The sequence below is a fragment of the Halichoerus grypus genome, chromosome 14 (assembly GCF_964656455.1).
Source record: "Halichoerus grypus chromosome 14, mHalGry1.hap1.1, whole genome shotgun sequence".
Taxonomy (NCBI): domain Eukaryota; kingdom Metazoa; phylum Chordata; class Mammalia; order Carnivora; family Phocidae; genus Halichoerus; species Halichoerus grypus.
In genome coordinates this window covers 70,927,769-70,945,134 of record NC_135725.1, presented here as the reverse complement: position 1 = coordinate 70,945,134, position 17,366 = coordinate 70,927,769, and the positions used below count along the sequence as shown (strand labels likewise).

Below are 17,366 nucleotides of genomic sequence, written 5' to 3'. Positions count from 1 at the left end.
CATCTATCTTTCCTTATTCATTCCCCCCTGGCCACTTGTAGAACTGAGTCCAGGACGGCCTGCCCTGTTCAGTGAAGCTGCCGCCCATCTAAAGAAGCTGGAACTGGAGACGGTGAAAGCTGCTGGACCCTGGCCTGCTCTGCACATCAACATAAATAAGGTGCTGAGGACCAGGGCTGGGTGATGAGCGTGGACCTGCGGCTTGTGTCAAACCTCTGGTTATTCCCCTGGGCTGCCTCCTAGATTATGTGCCTTTGTCTTGGAGGGATTTCTATTAAATTTTTCCTGACATTTCTGCTCAGTCTCTTAAGAGCAGAAATGTACTTATATTCTTTCTGGCTGATTTATATCACTAGGAATTGCCCTCGGTGCTGAGGCTAACAGGCTGAATCTGTTAGTGATCTCTCCCTCCTTCTAGACCTAAAGCTCAATGAGGAGGTGCCCCCATTTACCTCTTTCCATTTTTTACCCATCTGTATTGGTCTGCTCAGGCTGCTATAACAAAATACCATAGACAGGGTGGCTTAAACAATAGATATTTATTTTTCATTGTTCTGGAGGCTGGCAGGCCAAGATCAAGGTGTCTGCCAGTTTGGTTCCCTGGTAAGGGCTCTCTTCCTAACTTGTAGATGGTTGCCTTCTCACTGTGTCCTTACCTGCAGAGAGAGCTCAGTCTTTCTCTCTCTTCTTCTTCTCCTTCTTCTTCTTTTTTTTTTTTTTAAGATTTTATTTGTAAGTAATCTCTATACCCAATGTGGGGCTCGAACTCACAACCCTGAGATCAAGAGTTGCATACTCTACCGACTGATACCCTCTCTCTTCCTCTTCTTATAAAGCCACTATTCTGATCATGAGGGCCCCATTCCATGACGTCATCTAAATCTGTTCACTTCCCAAGGGCCCCATCTCCAAATACCATCCTATGTGGAGTAGGGCTTCAACATATGAATTTGGTGGGGGGACAATTCAGTCCATAGCACCCTCTCTCTCTCTGACAATGCCTGGCACATAGTAGATGTTCAGTAACTGTTTGCTGATGTAAAGAAGGGAGGGACTGAAGGCAGGAGGGAAGAAGAGAGAAAAAGGGCTGGAGCAAAGCTTTCCTTTGGCTAGACCTGTTCTTATAATCCATAAGCAGCCTTATGAAAGCCAAATTTTATCTTCGAACTGTAGAACGTCAGGGCTGGATTCAATCTACCATTTGGTTCAGCTTTCTTACCCTCCGAGCTCAGAGGAAGGGAAATTATTTTCTCGAGGTCACACAGCAGGGGCCGAATCCTGGGGCCCCTGACTCCCGGCCCGGTGCTCTCTGCACTCCAGCGCACCTCTCCGTTTTGTACACCAGGCTTTCTCGACTTCAGCACTACAGGTGTTTTGGGCTGTGCTTGTGGGGGAGCTGGTCCTGTGCTGGCTGTCTGACAACATCCCTGGGTTTCCCCCGCTCGCTCCAGGAGCACCCCCATCCAGGTGCGACACCCACCTTCATCTCCAGACATTTCCACAAATGTCCCCTAAAGGGCAAAAGCACCCTAGTTGGGAACCAGTGTTTTACGCATATTTTAATTTTTAAAATCCCCAAAGCAGTAGTCTTTTTCATTCGTGGATCATTTCTTCCACTCTGATGCTTCTTCGCCTCACCCCCCCTTTATAAGAGGGAATAGGAAGCATTTGGAAGATCTGGCCTGAGAAGCACCCCTCCTCCTTACCCACACTGGGCTGTTCCTCCACCGTAGCCAGCCCTCCAGCCTATGCTAGACTTCCAGGATTTCTCACAAGACCCTCATTTCCTTGTGTTCCCCCAAAGGGCAGCCTCAAGTCCCTTTGACACCATCAAGGGCCCGCTCACCTGCTTTTTCTTCTAGACCACCCTCCCCGATGGCCAGCTGGAAAGAATCCCTCCCGTAGGATGGCGCCGACATTCACTCAGTCACCGGGCGCTTAGTGAGCAGGCCCATCCGAGGCGCTGGGAAACCAACCCAATATATCATGTGCCCCCTGCATGGTCTTCTTTCTCTTAGTCTCTTCGTTTTCAAACTTGTTTTCTGCAATCCATGCAATAAATGGTTTGAAGAGGCTTACCCAGAGTTTGGCAGAATCCAAACATATTTTGTGAGGTGAGACAGCAGATAACAAGCCGCAGACGGCTCACCAGCTCTGTGTAATCTGCAGTTGCCATGAATGCTGGTGGGCCGTCAGCAGGCGTGGTCGCTCTGGGTTAAGGTGTATCTGAGACAGCTGTGATTTGCTGCGCATTTTCCCTGCAGCCCTTTTTTCTCTCCTTCTGCTTGAAGAAATGCATCAGGGAGCAAGTGGGCTAAAGGGATGTCAGATAATCTTGAGTTTGTCCTAACACAGAAGCAAAGAACGTTACTTCACACTATGACTGTCCTTAATCACACATTCGGTGCCACGGACCTTACCCCACAGTTGGCGACCAATGGCTTCAGTGCTTTCAAGGATTTTTTCCAGTCTCAAGGATCGAGAATCCTCTGATTCTTCGAAGTTTGGATAAGTTCCTGTTCTTGATCTGATGGTGAGAAGACATTTTCATTGCCCAGGTCCAAAGTTGTACCCAAAGTTATCACAGGGATTTAAATCTCACCAGATTCCGAATGTGTAAACAATGTTGTAAAAAGTGCATCCGATCCTTTCTTTATCCCCAAACCACTTCCCCCAAACAGATGGACTGTTTCCAACTATAATCATCTCAAAGCCCGATTGTCATTCACTTGTATGTTGTAAATCCGTGTTTCAATATTGAATGATAAGGCATCTTTCACCATTCAAATTGAATGCAAAACACAACGCGTGGTCATGCAAAAGAGAGAAAGCACGGTTCTTGGAACCATCTTTCAGGCTGGAATGATGGACTCGTTGTAATCCAGATGTTTATCTCCTAGAGATGACTTTGATGCAAACTTATGCATAGAATGATAGTCAGATTTCCCCAAATTTATATTGGTCTTCACCTGCATCCATTCATTAGAGCCGGCCAATAGCTCCTGCTTCATCAGGTAGAACAGGAACAAGCCAGCTTCAATTTTATATCCAAAAAGAAAGCAGTTTAAAAGGACTAAAATTCAAAGGGAAAACCAATGCTGAATTCTCATTCTTTTCTTACTTTAGCAGCATTCATTTTTTTTTAAATAGATCTTCGGTCATTAGTGTCAGTATAACTATATCCCCTTAAGCAATTGTCAAAAACTCCAAGTGGGCTTTTTATTCTTATATTCCAGCATATCATTCCAGAAAATTAAATCTAATTTAAAAATTAACTCTTCACACACCAGTGAAAACACCCATGCTGGTGTTAAACAATTAGCTTCATGTGGCAGGATTTACAAACACAAGAGCTATACTACCAAGCTCATCTTTCAAAATAAATGAGTTACTTATTTGTTTTGGGAGTTGGGGGCATTCCGTGTCTTTTAGGATAATGATTCCAGCCAAAAGAGTCTGTTCTCTTTATACCCAATTCGATGGCTTAGGATCATTAGTGCCCTCATGTCTGATGCTCTTTTTCAGTTGTGTTTTCTTTTGTAACCAAAGAATCTAACGTAAGAGTGCCATTCATATCTTTTTATTTTTTTTTTTTTCTCATTTGCTCATCACAGTAATCTTATGAAGGAAGAAACTGAGACTCGGGGAGGTTAAGGGGATCCAGTATGGCTGAGCGGTCAGGATCTTGGAGGCACTCGATCATGAGTGTGATTCGTGGCTCTCTGCATCCTTTCTGTGTGACCGGGGGCCAGTGACTTACCATCTCTCTGCTTTGTTTTTCTCATCTATAAAACGGGGATGGTGACAGTATCTGCCTTCAAATGGGAGGAGGCAATGAAATGTGCTTCATCAGCAGCTGGTCCACAGCAAGCTCTCAGTAAATGTGAGCGACTGGAATTATTTTTCTTTTCATCATCACCATCCTCATCATTTTTGTTTTATGGTGCCAGACAAGGCAAGAGCTGAGATTAAAATCCAGGTCTTCTGTCCCTGCTTATCTTGCTGTTACATGAAATGGCTTCATTCTACTCAGGCTACCAAGGGCTCCTTGATGCATTTGGAGGTCCCGCTGGGAAACTGCATTCTGTGCTCTCTTTTCTTTATTAAATAATGTCAACCAGCCAATTGCCCTCTACTTCCTCTAGCACTTTCATAACACTCCTGCTATGTGTACCAAGGTGCTCAATTGGACTTTTGAATTAGCAAATCGGATTCATTTTGGAGCTTTAGAACATTTTGTTCTTGTCCTGTACACTGTAGCCAACGTGTCGCCTCAAGTCCTGCTATTGGGACTTTTAGCAGTCGTAGGGTCTTATACCTTTCTTATTAAACACATCTCTTTAACCATACATCATTATCATCTTCTTTAGTAGGTATTTATCGGACACCTGCTGTGTGCAAAGCACCACGTCAGCGCTGGGATATGCGCTGACCACCATAGGCATGGCTCACATTAAGACTCTATTCGCAGCGTGGTGTGTGTACCATCAGAGATGATTTCAGGTTATACACATAGATGAGTATTTTTTCATAGTTATGTAGTTATCATAATGTCTTCTCTAATAAACAGCCACAAAACCTATGATTTCAAAGATATTAGTGTGTAGGACACACTGAAAATAGGTAGTCCCCAGGTAATCCACCTTAACTGGATCATATAAATGATAGGTACATGTTGGGGTGCCTGGCTGGCTCAGGCCATGGAACGTGGGATTCTTGATCTCAGGGTTGTGGGTTCGAGCCCCATGTTGGGTGTAGAGGTTACTTAAAAATAAAATCTTTAAAAATAAAATAAATTATAGGTACATGTTTAGTGAGTACCTAGGAAATGGCAAAACAGTGAAGGTAGGGTACGAAATTACCGACATCTGAGACACTCTGTAATGAGGTGGCATGGATACAAGTTTCACAAACTTCAGCAAGTTTTATTGTAAAACTACCAATGCCTATTTTTCACTTTTTCCCCAGCAAGTCACAGGATTGAATCTCTCTATGTAAGAGTGGCAGTTATGGGGGGAAACAGCACTGCACTAGGGGACGGAAAACCCGAAGCTTGAGTCCCGGAGCTGCCCCTAGCTGGAAGAGCCACTTCTCTTTGACCCTTCACCCCATCGTCTAGTACGACCCTTCACCCCGTTTCCTCTCCCTGATTCACACGAGGATGCGAGGATGTGCTTGTGGATCCTTTGCAAACGCTAAAAGCAGGGGCGCGCGTATAAGGAGTTGGGGGACGCACTCGTGTAGGTGTTTACGACTGAGTGTTATTTGCAGTTACAGTTGATGGGAAAGGTTAACGTAGCTGTTTTCTTTCCTCTTTGTTGACAATCGGCTGCGTGTGTTTTGGGTTTGTCACAGGCTGAAGAAAAAAAAATTTCCGAGAAGAGTCTTCAGACCCCTCTTTTGCCTTCCCCCATAGCCGACCATGTGAAGTGTAACATTTTGAAAGCCCAGCTGGAGAACGCATCGCGAGTGAGTGCCCAGGTCCGTGGAGCTGGTGCCTCCCTTTGATTTCACGCCACAGGATTTCCTTCCTGCCATAGAGGAGAAGGAGGCCCTCTAGGCCCGAGATACCGTGTCCGGCAGGGTCCAGCCCGGAGACAGGAGCCATACCCGCTATGTGAACAGAGATTTCAGCACCAAGAGTTATTAACTGGCGTACAGTTATTCACTGGGGCGTTGTTGATGGGTTGAAGGCCATAGACTCCTGCTCTGACCTCCAGCGTACATTCAGCTGGCCTCCCTGGCTGAGTGGGTGTCCCTTCCTCCCCCACCATTCTCTGTGGGACTCACTGGAGAGAGGAGGACAAGGCTTCTATCAAAATCATCAAAATCATATGACGTAATTCCTCCCAGGCTTGTTACACTGATATGAAAAGACAGATTCTAAATTCCTTTGTAAGCTGTAACTGGTATGTGAGCATAGAGCTGATTATTATTCCTGATCAGCAATGTCAGGTGGGGGATTAAGCTGTGGGTTTGGCTTTTCCCACACTCTCCCTTTCTCATTCAAGTATGAGTTGGCACGTAGCAGGTGCTCAATAAAAGTATGAATGCAAGTGCTGATTACATTTGAATGATTAAGTGTTAATCCCCATGATGGGGAATGACTCATGAAAACATTTTTTTTTCTTAACTTATATAAACACCGAAGAAAATTTGTCATTGACTGAGTACTTAGTGAACCACCTCTCTGAGCTACCTTCACATTTCTGTAATCCTTTGAATGTTGGAGACTTGAAAACAGTTTTTGCTTACCAAGATAATTCAGTTTTGACTAACAGGCCTGTTTTCTTCAACAGGTTGGAAAAGAGGAATCAACGTTTGTAAATATCAATAAGAAATCCAGTCTTCAGGATGCTAATGTAAGGTCTGTTGCTTCTTGTTTGAATGGGGAAACAGTACTCTGTATCATCAACGTTATCCTCGAAACATTACTCACGAGGGCATTTGCAAATAAAATCAGTAAGGAAAAAAGAAAATTGGAACGTCAGTATGAAGAGCTAGAAAAAGACTCGCTTAAAACAACTTCGTTTAAGTCTCAGGAATGCTGCTTATTCTCAGTTTCATTATTTCTAACTGCTGTGCTAACAAAGAAATCACTCTGAGGTGAGGAGTATATAGATAAGACCTTGTCATTCCCCTACTTGATGTCCTTTCTTTAAAGACTGCTCTGCTCTCAAAGTGGAGTCCAGACTTCTCAACAGAGCACGGGAGACCCTTTAGGACTGAGCTTCTGCTCTCTGTCCCAGCTCAGTTTATCACTCTTCCTTTGGCCATTGATGTACTCTTCATATTAAACTCCTTTACAGTACTAGAGCCACACATGCTCTTTATTTTTTTTTAAAGTTTTTATTTATTTATCTGAGAGAGAGAGACACAGCAAGAGAGGGAACACAAGCAGGGGGAGTGGGAGAGGGAGAAGCAGGCTTCCCGCGGAGCAGGGAGCCTGATGCAGGGCTCGATCCCAGGACCCTGGGATCATACCTAAGCCAAAGGCAGATGCTTAACGACTGAGCCACCCAGGCGCCTCCACACATGCTCTTTAAAGCTTCCGGGCCATCACCACTTTAAACCCAGAGGAAAACCTTCCTCCTCTGATCTCACAGAGAGCAGACACCCTCCCCCTCTCAGCCCAAGTAAGTAACAACCTATAAATATCATGGCAGTTCCATTGCCACCTTGGTGGTCTAATACTGGTGGGGTATCTCTAGGTGGTTTCCTAAAATGGGTCCAAGGGTCACTGCATCAGTCTCTCATTAAAAACACAGACTTTTAGGGGCGCCTCGTGGCTCAGTTAAGCGTCAGACTCTTGGTTTTGGCTCGGGTCGTGATCTCAGGGTCATGAGATCGAGCCCTGCATTGGGCTCCATGTTCATTGGGGAGTTGGCTTGAGATTCTCTCTCTCCCTCTCCCCCTGCCCCTCCCCACCATGCACACACACTCTCTCTCTCTCTCAAATAAATAAATAAATAAATCTTTAAAAAACAAAACAAAACAACAACCACCACAGACTCTTGGGTCCTACTCCAGACCTTTCAGATCCTTGTGGGGGGGTGGGGGGGTTGGACAGGAACCAGAATTTCAGCAAGTACCCCAGGTGATCCAGGAACCACTGCTCTGGGGCATTCTTGATGTTAAAAATAAAACTCACACTTTTCTATGTCACCTTTGATTCCCAATCTGTGTCCTTGGTATAACGTTGTCTTACTCCAGAGCACATACCCAGCTGCCTCCTGGACTCCGCAAAACCTTAATTCATCTCTTCCCATCCTACCGCACTAACCCTTCACCTGTTTTTCAGTCTTGGTTAATGGCATTATTACTTACCCTTCGTCCAGATCTGATGCCTGGGAGTCCTTGACTTTCTCCTCCTTCATCCCCTTATAAAATTGATCACCATGTCCTGCTAATTCAATATTCGTATTTTCCCCCACATCTGTCCTCTCCTCTTCATGACCTGAATCCCAGTCTACAGCAAGCCCTCACCATCTCTGTGCCTGGATACCTCCTGCCACAGTCTTTGAAGATGCTCCCAGCCAGCCTGTCTTCACCAGGATTCGTTTCCTTGCTCTAAGGGTTTTTCCAACAAGCAAGTCTGACTATGCCATTCCCTTGCCTCAAACTTTTAGTGACACCTTGGCCTTCAGTGTAAACTCCTGAGGTCCCTCATGACCTGGTGCTTCCTGCTCTAGTGGAAATCCCCTGCTCTTCTGCTAGGACCTCACCTGTTAGCAGTTCCAGCACCTTGCATTCTATAGCTCTCTACTCTCTTTTCCACCTTAGAAGTCTTCCCTCCATCTGGTTAAGTGTAAACTCCTCCACAGAGCTTTCCAGATGCCAACCATTCCACCGAAGTGAAGTTATGCGCTCCCTGGTTGAGTATGAGTTCTTTCAGGGACTATATTCAGTTGACTCCAGGGTCCCAGCTTGAGGAAATCATGAATCTAGACTATGTTGACCCCAATTTCTTTATTTGCTCATTCGTTCATGTGTTTATTCAACACACATTGATTAAGCACTGGCCACATGCCTACCACCGTATTAGACACTAAATAGAGGAGAAAATGGGCGCTCGGAATTGTTCATTGACTTGCCAGAGGTTCCTTGCTGAGGACCTCAACTTCTTTTAATGTCCTTAGGTCCCAGAAGGTAATTCCTGATTTTTTATTTTTTTAAGATTTTATTTATTTATTTGACAGAGGGAGAGAGAGAGCACAAGTAGGCAGACAGGCAGGCAGTGGGAGAGGGAGAAGCAGGCTCCCCGCCGAGCACAGAGCCTGATGCGGGGCTCGATCCCAGGACGCTGGGATCATGACCTGAGCCGAAGGCAGACGCTTAACCGACTGAGCCACCCAGGCACCCCCTGATTTTTTTGAAATGAAATTAGTCATAACCACTACAAAAATGTGTGAAAGCTTTTTCTTAAAATCACTGTTTTGAATAGGGCCCATTGGTTATCTGGCATATTTTCTTGAGGAAATATAGAAGTGAAACAATTTTTAACATTTTCACGTACACAAAATTAAAATATTTTAGAAAAAGTCTTAAAGGCCTTCTGATTATGCATTTTTCACATTAAATACTATGTTTATCTTTTAAAAATATATCCTGTGCTATATTTAAAATAACATAACTACCAGATTACTTTGAAGTAAAAATGGGTTATCCATGGGTTTCTCTTTGCTCATTTTATTGGCAAAACCTGGTAATGAGCCAAACCCTGGAGGTAGGTGTTTTGGTCAGAGAAGCTTTATGTGGTACCCCAATTATATTCAGTTCCCACTTTCTATATTTTCTTCCCTATTATTTTGGTTTTTGTTTTTGGACTTTCTATGATATATTTAAAAATTATATTTAATAAGTAGAGTGGAAGGGAGGAAAAATGGATATGTTGACTACCAATGTTATTAAGGGTTTAAATTAACTGAGAAAGCAGTTCCTACCATAAACTTTTCTGTTGGTGATGTTCTATTTTTTGGTATGTCTCTAGAAGTCCTATTCCTATACGTGTGGAAACTACCCAACCAGCAGTGGAAAAGCCGGAAATCAAGCCTCCCCGAGTGAGGAAGTTAACAAGACAATACAGTTTGTGAGTTCTGTACTTCAAGTTTTTCGATAATAATCACAAAGTTGATGCTAAATGTTCAGTTGTAAATGCTTTTTAGCCTCTCACACCACTTCCAAAGAGCCATCCCCCAAAATACAGTTTGTTTCCAATTTAGGTCATAATGGGACTTGACTTTTCTCTCTGAAAACATTACATAGTTGGCATATGTATTGATTATTGATTGCTATGGAACAAGTTACTCTAAAATTAGTGGCTTTAAACAGTCCACATTTACTACCTCACAGTTTATGTGGGTTAGAAGTCCAGGCATGGCTTAGTTGGATCTTCTGTGTCAGGGTCTCTTAGAAGGTTGCATTCAAGGTGTGGGCAAGGGCTGTGGTCTCATCTGAAGGCTCATTCTTGCAGGTTGGAACAGGATTTGGTTCTTATTGGCTGTTGTCTGGAGGTTGCCCTCAGTTCCTAGTCATGTAGACTTTTCCTCTCTGATGGAGAAATCACACAAGAAGAGCCAGAGAGAACTCTCACAAGGCGAAAGTCACAGCCTTTTGTAACCTGATCACAAATGACATCCCATCACCTTTGCCATATTCTGTTCATTAGAAGCAAGTCAGGAGGGCCAGCCCACACTCAAGGGTCAGGGATTACACAGGGGCATGGATACCAGGATGGGGAATCATCAGGAGCCATATCAAAAGCTTCATCCATGGCATAATTGTGAAATGGTAGCATGATCTGTCAACAGAGCCAAAGCTAATCACTGAGCTGTGTGAGACCTATGGGAGGAGTCCTATCCCAAAGTATCCCAGAACCACCAGGGCCTGTCCAATTTTGTTCAGCTTAATGAAAATTCCTTGGCTCCCGTATGCACAGAGTTTTAGGCTCTTCTAGGAAGAACAAAATGACTTTGACAGTTCCCATCTGAGGAGTCACCGTTTACTGGAGGGAGAGACAGATTGCAAATAATTATAATCCAAAGAAGACGGGTAACTGCTGTCATAAGAGTAGTAGTATTTTAGTAAGAGCCGTAGTGCTAATCATAATGGTAGTTCCCATTTCTTGACCTTGGCTGTGGCACTATGCCTGGGTGTGTAATTGACCAGAGGGCTGCAGGGGGATCTTTGAGTGCCAGGGAATGCATGCAGCTCTGGAGTCAGAAAGGCTTCTGTCAGAGTCCTGGCTAGTTTACTGCTCTAAACTCTTGGGGAAATTACTTTTTCAGCCTCTCTTTCCTTTTCTGTAAAATGGGTGAGCTAATACCTAGCCCTGAGGAATTTGGTGAGGGTTGATGTGCCATAATGCAGGTCTAGCCCATAGCAAGGGACCTGGCCAGTGGATGAACTAGCTCCCTTTCCTTTCTTCTCGAGGACCTGAAAGCCTCCGAGAAAAGGTCCAGTTTGGGGGATACCCTGAATGCAAAGTGTAGGCTGGGGAGGGTGACTTTGGATGCACTTCTCAAACAGCCAGCTCGAGCCTGCACCTGGCGAAAGGGACGAGGCCACCACCTCCCACCTCATTAGCCTTAATAGAAATGCTGGAGGGTTGGAGCAGCTGTATTTCCTGGGAAAGCCAAAATGAGTAATTCAAATAATTAACAGTCCTAATGGTTTCTGGGGGACAAATTAAACCATGAAAAAATCTGCTCCCCTGAGGATAAAGCTGTCAGGATTATTAGACTTTCCTTTTACATTTTGAAACTCCAAATGTTATTATCACCTATTCAGGATATGTAATCATGTTGGAAACAATGACTAATACGTGGCCTGGAAGGAAAGAAAATTTAACTCACTATAGTGGCTATTTTAAGGAAACCCTTTCCAAACCTCTAACTTCACATGTGTATTTCTTAAGCTACTCCAAAGTATTTTGCTTCAAAAATAAAAGAATAGCAGCATTTTCCCCATTAGTAATAATGGCAAAATTAATGGGTGAGATTTTCCCAGTTTTAAGTTTTTGCCCCATAAAAATAGTTCTTAAATTGTTCACACCACCACCAGGCCTCTCTTCCAGTCATAGATATTGATGAGTTAATAAACACAGTGTCAAGGAATACAGATGGAAAAAACTCAGATTTCCCTTTTAAAAAATACACACACACACACACACACACACACACACACACACAGCCCTTTTGGCTAGTAGGGTATTCTGAGTTCCTAGGCCAGCATAATGTGGATTTGGATTTTAGGGTTCTCCACCAAGAGCATCACAATGTCCAAGTACTCTGAACGAGTTTTCAGATTGATGCTTTTAAGGATATACACACAAACCTCCTGGTTTGTTCTGTCCTGGAGGTAATGACTTAGGGAAGAAACGTGTGGCTGCTGATGCACGCAGAGAAGAGAGAGAAGCAGAACTCGAGGTAGAGTTTGAGGCAGGAAAGAGTGTCCTCTATTGATACCAGGCAGTGTGTTTAGGAAATGATGAGCGGCTATATTTGCTTCTAGAAATGTAACTTTACTATTTATTTAAACACCATATAAAAGCCTAAAAATATTCTAAAGAGAAAAATACCTTAAGTCTAAAGAGAAAAGATAACCAATTCCCTAGAATCATGCCACCAAAAATAACCTATGTTCACATTGAATGACTATTGCTGTAGACATTTTTCACATATTATTAAAATGGAAGGAAGTCATTTCAAAGAAAAGAATCCAGCTACACGTAAAATTGTACTTATTAAATGATGTTTCATGAATTTAACATGAATTTACCTCAGAAACGGAGGTTGAATTGAAAGACGCAGTGTAGTTAAGCAGATTATCTCTTTGCCACAAGATCTAAGTTAGGACAAAAGGTTATAAAACCCATCAAGAATTTGGAGTCTTCTTCAATTTTAGGCAGCATCAGTTGACTTCCTGCTGTGAAAGATGAGCTATGTTTTTTTTTTAATAGCCTATAATGTTAAACTGAATAACTATGCTTTTAAGGTTATAATTTTCTCTTTTAACGAGGCAGAAAAGGATTTTAACCGCACTCTTCCACTTAACTAGCTGTGTGACCTTGAGCAAGTCATGTCACAATCTGCCACTGAATAACGTCTACTTCTCTGAAGAATGGAGATCATAATGCAGGGTTGTTGTAAGAATTAAATGGGCTAATGCCTGTATTACTGAGCTGATTAACTTCATCAGCATGGATCCACATATGTGGTGTCTTACTAGTTTTCCCACTTACTTATTCCAACCTCACCTGTCCCCTTATTAAGTCCTACATCCTCCTCTTGAGGCTTCTGCATATACAGAAAGATCTTAAATCTCCCAGGACCCTCCTCAGTGAGTTCCATCCTCACCTCAGTTTGTGTACCATGGCCACATTTCCCACAAGGCTCCTGTGAGGGACCCTGCTCAGGCCACACTGGTGCTCACTGGCCATGGACCCTTTAGTCTCCAGCCTTGCTCAGCCATCACTTCTAAAACATAACCCCTAAGCCAGGGTAGCTCTAGGACTTCCACATGCAAACCCCTTAGGAAAAGTGTATCAGGGTCCCTAAGACTACCCGATTCACTAGAAGGACTTGTAGAACTCAGAAAAGCTGTTATCCTCACGGTTATGGCTTATTCCAGTGGAAGGATCCAGACTAAAATCAGCAAAGGAAAAGGCACATAGAGTGGAATTTAAGAAGACCGGGCACAAGCTTCCACTTGTCTTGTCCTAGAGGAGTCATGTGGTTAGTGTCTCCTTCTTCCAGCAACAACATGTGACAACATACGTGAAGTCGTGCCAAGCAGGGAAACTCACCCAAGCCTTGGCGCCCAGGGTTATTATTGGGGGTCAGTCACATAGTCATGAAACAACTACCCAGTCTCCAATAACTGCCCCCCAACCCCAAGATCAAACTGATATTGTGTGGCCCTAAGCTCTAGGCATACAAGAGCTGGTCTTTACTATAAATCACATTGCTAACATAGACTATGTGGCATGGCCCAAAGTCAGGTATGCAGTGACACCCTTATCAGGCGGGATATTCCCAGGGCCCAGAGGTTCTCCCAGAAGCTCATCAATGGCCAGTGGTTCCTGTGGCATGTGCCGAGTTAGAGCTCCCCAGGCCTGCAGGGTTAGCCCTATACTGCACAGGCGGCAATCTGGTTGGCATTAGGGGATCGGGGACTTGTCTTAATTTCTGTAAGTTTGAGAAGATACTGTTCATACTAAGAATGGGTGATTGATGGCACTGCTCTGTCCTGGGCCACTAGGACCAGATTAAAAGGTCTTCCTGCCTTGACATACTTTGTGGGAGGTCAAACCTTCCCTACTCATCCAAGCCCTGGAAACAAACCCAGAATGCCAACCTGGACTCCTCCTCCATTGTGATGACTTCCTGTCTAGTGTACTTTTCTCCCTGCATCATCCCATTCTGCCAGAGAGGTTCTAAGACCAGAGCTACGAGGCCCCCAAACACATGTGCCCAACTCCTCCCCTGTAACTAGTTTATCACACCAAAGGAACAGTTGCTGTTAGGCCACAAAAGGCGCCATTATACTTTTCACCTAGTGCAGTTGGTTCTTAAATGGCTTGTATTTACCTTCCTAAGGGAGGCCACTCCCTTGGTTTGGTGGCTCCTCAAAATATTAAGCATGGGAACTACCATATGACCCAGCAATCCCACTTCAAGTGGAATCCCAATCCAAAAGAATTGAAAGCAGGGTCTCAAACACATTAGTATATCAACAGGTGCATAGATAAACAAAATATAGTCTATCATTGCAATGGAACATTATCCAGCCCTAAAAAGAAATGAAATTTTGATATATGCTACGACATGGATGGACCTTGGAAACATATGGTAAGTGAAATAAACCAGATACAGAAGGACATCTATTGTATGATTCCACTTATGTGAGATACCTAGAATAGTCAAATTCATCCAGACAGAAAGCAGAACAGCTGTTACCAGGGGCTGCAGGGAGAGGGCACTGGGAGTTACTCTTCAGTGGATACAGCATTGCTGTTAGGGGTGATGAACAAGTTTGGGGTGTAGACAGTGATGATGGGTACACGACATCATGAATGTATCAAATGTCACTGAATTGTACACTGACCAATGGATAAAATGATAAATGTTATGTGTCTTCTGTGATACAGAAAAAAAAATTTTTCTAAATCCCTTGGCAAATGACAGAACATCCAGCCCAAACTGGCTTTGGCAAAAATGTCCCTGTATTGGATCCTGGAAGCTGGACATCTGGCAGACATCTGCCCCCACCCCCTCCCGGCCCTCCCTCCACGCCCCACAGCCTGTTTATTGTTGTAATGAGCAGAGCTTCATGTGCTTTTAGTAACCGCAGTGATGAAGACGACCTCCCTCCTGACCTGGCCGAGGCAGTGGGAGCGCCCATCGCCACAGCCGCAAACACCACCATGGCCACCACGCAAGTCTCCGTGCCGCCAGCGTCCCCCAAGGGCCACAAACTCAGCTCGCCTCAGAACTCAGAAGGCAAGGGCCAGCTGTCCCCAGGGGCCAAGGTATGGGGGGAAAGCCCCGAGGAGTAGTTGCACTGGCTAGGAATTCAGTATAAATTTAGCACATGGCATCCCATGAGCGTTTAAACTTGGCGCAGTCAACCGTGCATTCGTAAAGCAAGGGATACAGACACCAGGGCAGGGTTTTTATATAACTCTCCCCAAAAGATGACCTGTTTACGAGATGCAAATGGTTTAATAAAGACCTTGTGCACTGTACTTTAAGAGAAATGGGAGAGATTTTTGAGGGCAGTTTTGGTTTTAGAATATCATCCCTATATAATCTATAGTGCACCGTAAATATAGAAAACAAGACATGTTTTTCCACCCATGATGGAAAATTTGGAAGAGTAAAAACATAGAAGTGTCCCCATCCCCTTCCTTGTATTGGATGGTCCATATGAATAGTTTGAAAATGGGAAATACTATTTTGTCAGTTTGCAATTTCAGGACATTGCTAGCTATGTGAATGGGCTGTGATAAAGGCCTTACTCAAGACATTTCTCTTGGTTTTCTCTGAGTGACCCTTAGCTGTGGTCATTCTACCCAGCGAGTGGTCCAAATACATGCAAACCCCTTGCTCTACCAGTAGATGTCAAGTCAAAGGCTGCCTGGTCTGTGGACCCCACTGAGGAATGGTGGGTGTGTGAGGTGGGGGTCCCGAAGGCAAGACCAGACCCCAGACTCTGTTCCCAGCTGCTCCCTCCACATGCTTTATGGCTTGGCTGCTTGAAACGAGCAGTTACTCCACAGGCCTTGTTTCTCCAAGCCTGCTTCCTTCGCCTAAAAATGGGAATAAGGTCTGCTTCCCTGCCCAGCTTATGGGACAGCATCAGGTCCAGTGGAGGGGACATCTGGGCAAACAGGTCATGATTCCAATAGTAGCCTCTAGGTAACAATGGGCCAGGCCAAATCCTGCTTGACCATGGTCAGGCATTTACCCGCTCCCTTCCCAGGATCTTTGGGAATCCCTTTGTGGTCCTCAACAGGAGATCCTGCTCAGGCCAGGGACCCCTCAGCCAGTGACTGGCCCAGATTGAGGCTCCCTGCTTTCCTGTCGATCACCTCCTGGTATCTTGAGCCGGGTTCCCCTGTCTTGTGCAGAGTCCCTCATACTGCTTTGTTCCAAGTGCGGACACAGGTTCTCATCACCTTTTCTTCACCATGGTTAAAACCAAGCAAAAAAAAAAATGTATGAAACAAAGGAGACTTCAGTGGGGGATGTGGGTGGCATCCTACCAGAGGCCACAGGGCTCCCTCTCCTGGCCATCTCTCTCCTTAGGGCCCAGCTTGTGCCAAGTTGATGGGGCTTATTTTTTTTCCCATAAAGGGCCTCTAGGCCTCCCATGCTGCTGAGGCCCCAGGGCAGGAGGGGAAAAAAAAAATGTTTTCCTAAACACTAAACATGGCTTTCAGAGATACCTCCCTCCCACCAGGACGATCTTCCTCATTATTATGCAGATGATGTTTTTAAAAAAATGTTTTTAAAGTAAACTCTGTGACACACATAGGGCTTGAACTCATGACCCTGAGATCAAGGATTGCGTGCTCTGCTGAGTGAGCCAGCCTGGTGCCCCCTGGGCTCCTGCGTTTAGCTCCTTGCGGCCTTAACCCTCTTGATCCAGGATGGGGGCTTTGCTCTCTATCTATTCAAAGGACTCTTTGAAGCATTTCCCCCCACAAAAGACCAGTCCAAGAGCACTCAAAGCTCTTAAAAGAAGTTGTTTGCACCTTTTAAAGAGGCAGTTTTCTCTAGCCTACACACTATTTCTGCCCATTGACATTGGGGGTTCGGCTTCTATAATATGCACACTGCTGGGCAAGTGAACCGTATGGGGTACTGGAGCGGTCATGGGCTCGGTGACAGAAGGGAGGGAGAGGGGAGGGAGGAAACTGTGATTTCTGGTGACATGCCCGTGTCCGTCCGGAGCTGTCACTCACCAGCAGTATTTTTATCTGCCTTCCTAGAGTCCCTCTGACCGAGGAGGTGCCTTTACCTTGGAGCCAGGCGATCTCCTGATGGACTTCACAGAAGCTACTCCTCTGGTAAACTTCCCATTTTGCTAAAACCAGAAAAGCCACAGATCATAGAAACATCTTGGCAGTGGGACGGATGGACAGAGGTGGGCATCGCCGTTGGGAAGGCTCTTCCTCTTGTCCTGCTCACGGCCTGGAGGCTCAGGGATCAGCCTTCTTTGGGGGTCCAGGCACATGGGTCCCTTAACCTCCCAGAGCCCTCCGGGGAGGCGGTGCTCCCTTTCCCCTGAGGGCGGCTGCAGGGGTCTCACCCCGCCTGTCTGCTGCTTCCCAAGCGTGGAGGGCTCCTCGGGGCTTGGGT

The 17,366-nt window shown here is 45.0% G+C and overlaps 1 protein-coding gene across 4 annotated transcripts in view; it reads left to right on the top strand.

Annotated features, from left to right (window-relative positions):
• Window positions 1-17,366, top strand: part of EPB41L4B (erythrocyte membrane protein band 4.1 like 4B) — a 127,936-nt gene that overhangs the window by 93,665 nt on the left and 16,905 nt on the right. For 2 of the 4 annotated variants that reach the window (XM_078061580.1, XM_078061577.1), the window contains exons 17-22: window positions 42-160; window positions 5,356-5,481; window positions 6,300-6,367; window positions 9,491-9,589; window positions 14,845-15,031; window positions 16,997-17,074. In XM_078061580.1, the coding sequence (XP_077917706.1) occupies window positions 42-160; window positions 5,356-5,481; window positions 6,300-6,367; window positions 9,491-9,589; window positions 14,845-15,031; window positions 16,997-17,074 (677 nt within the window). The remainder of the gene's footprint in view (window positions 1-41; window positions 161-5,355; window positions 5,482-6,299; window positions 6,368-9,490; window positions 9,590-14,844; window positions 15,032-16,996; window positions 17,075-17,366) is intronic. The other 2 variants (XM_078061579.1, XM_078061578.1) reach the window with 2 other exon arrangements.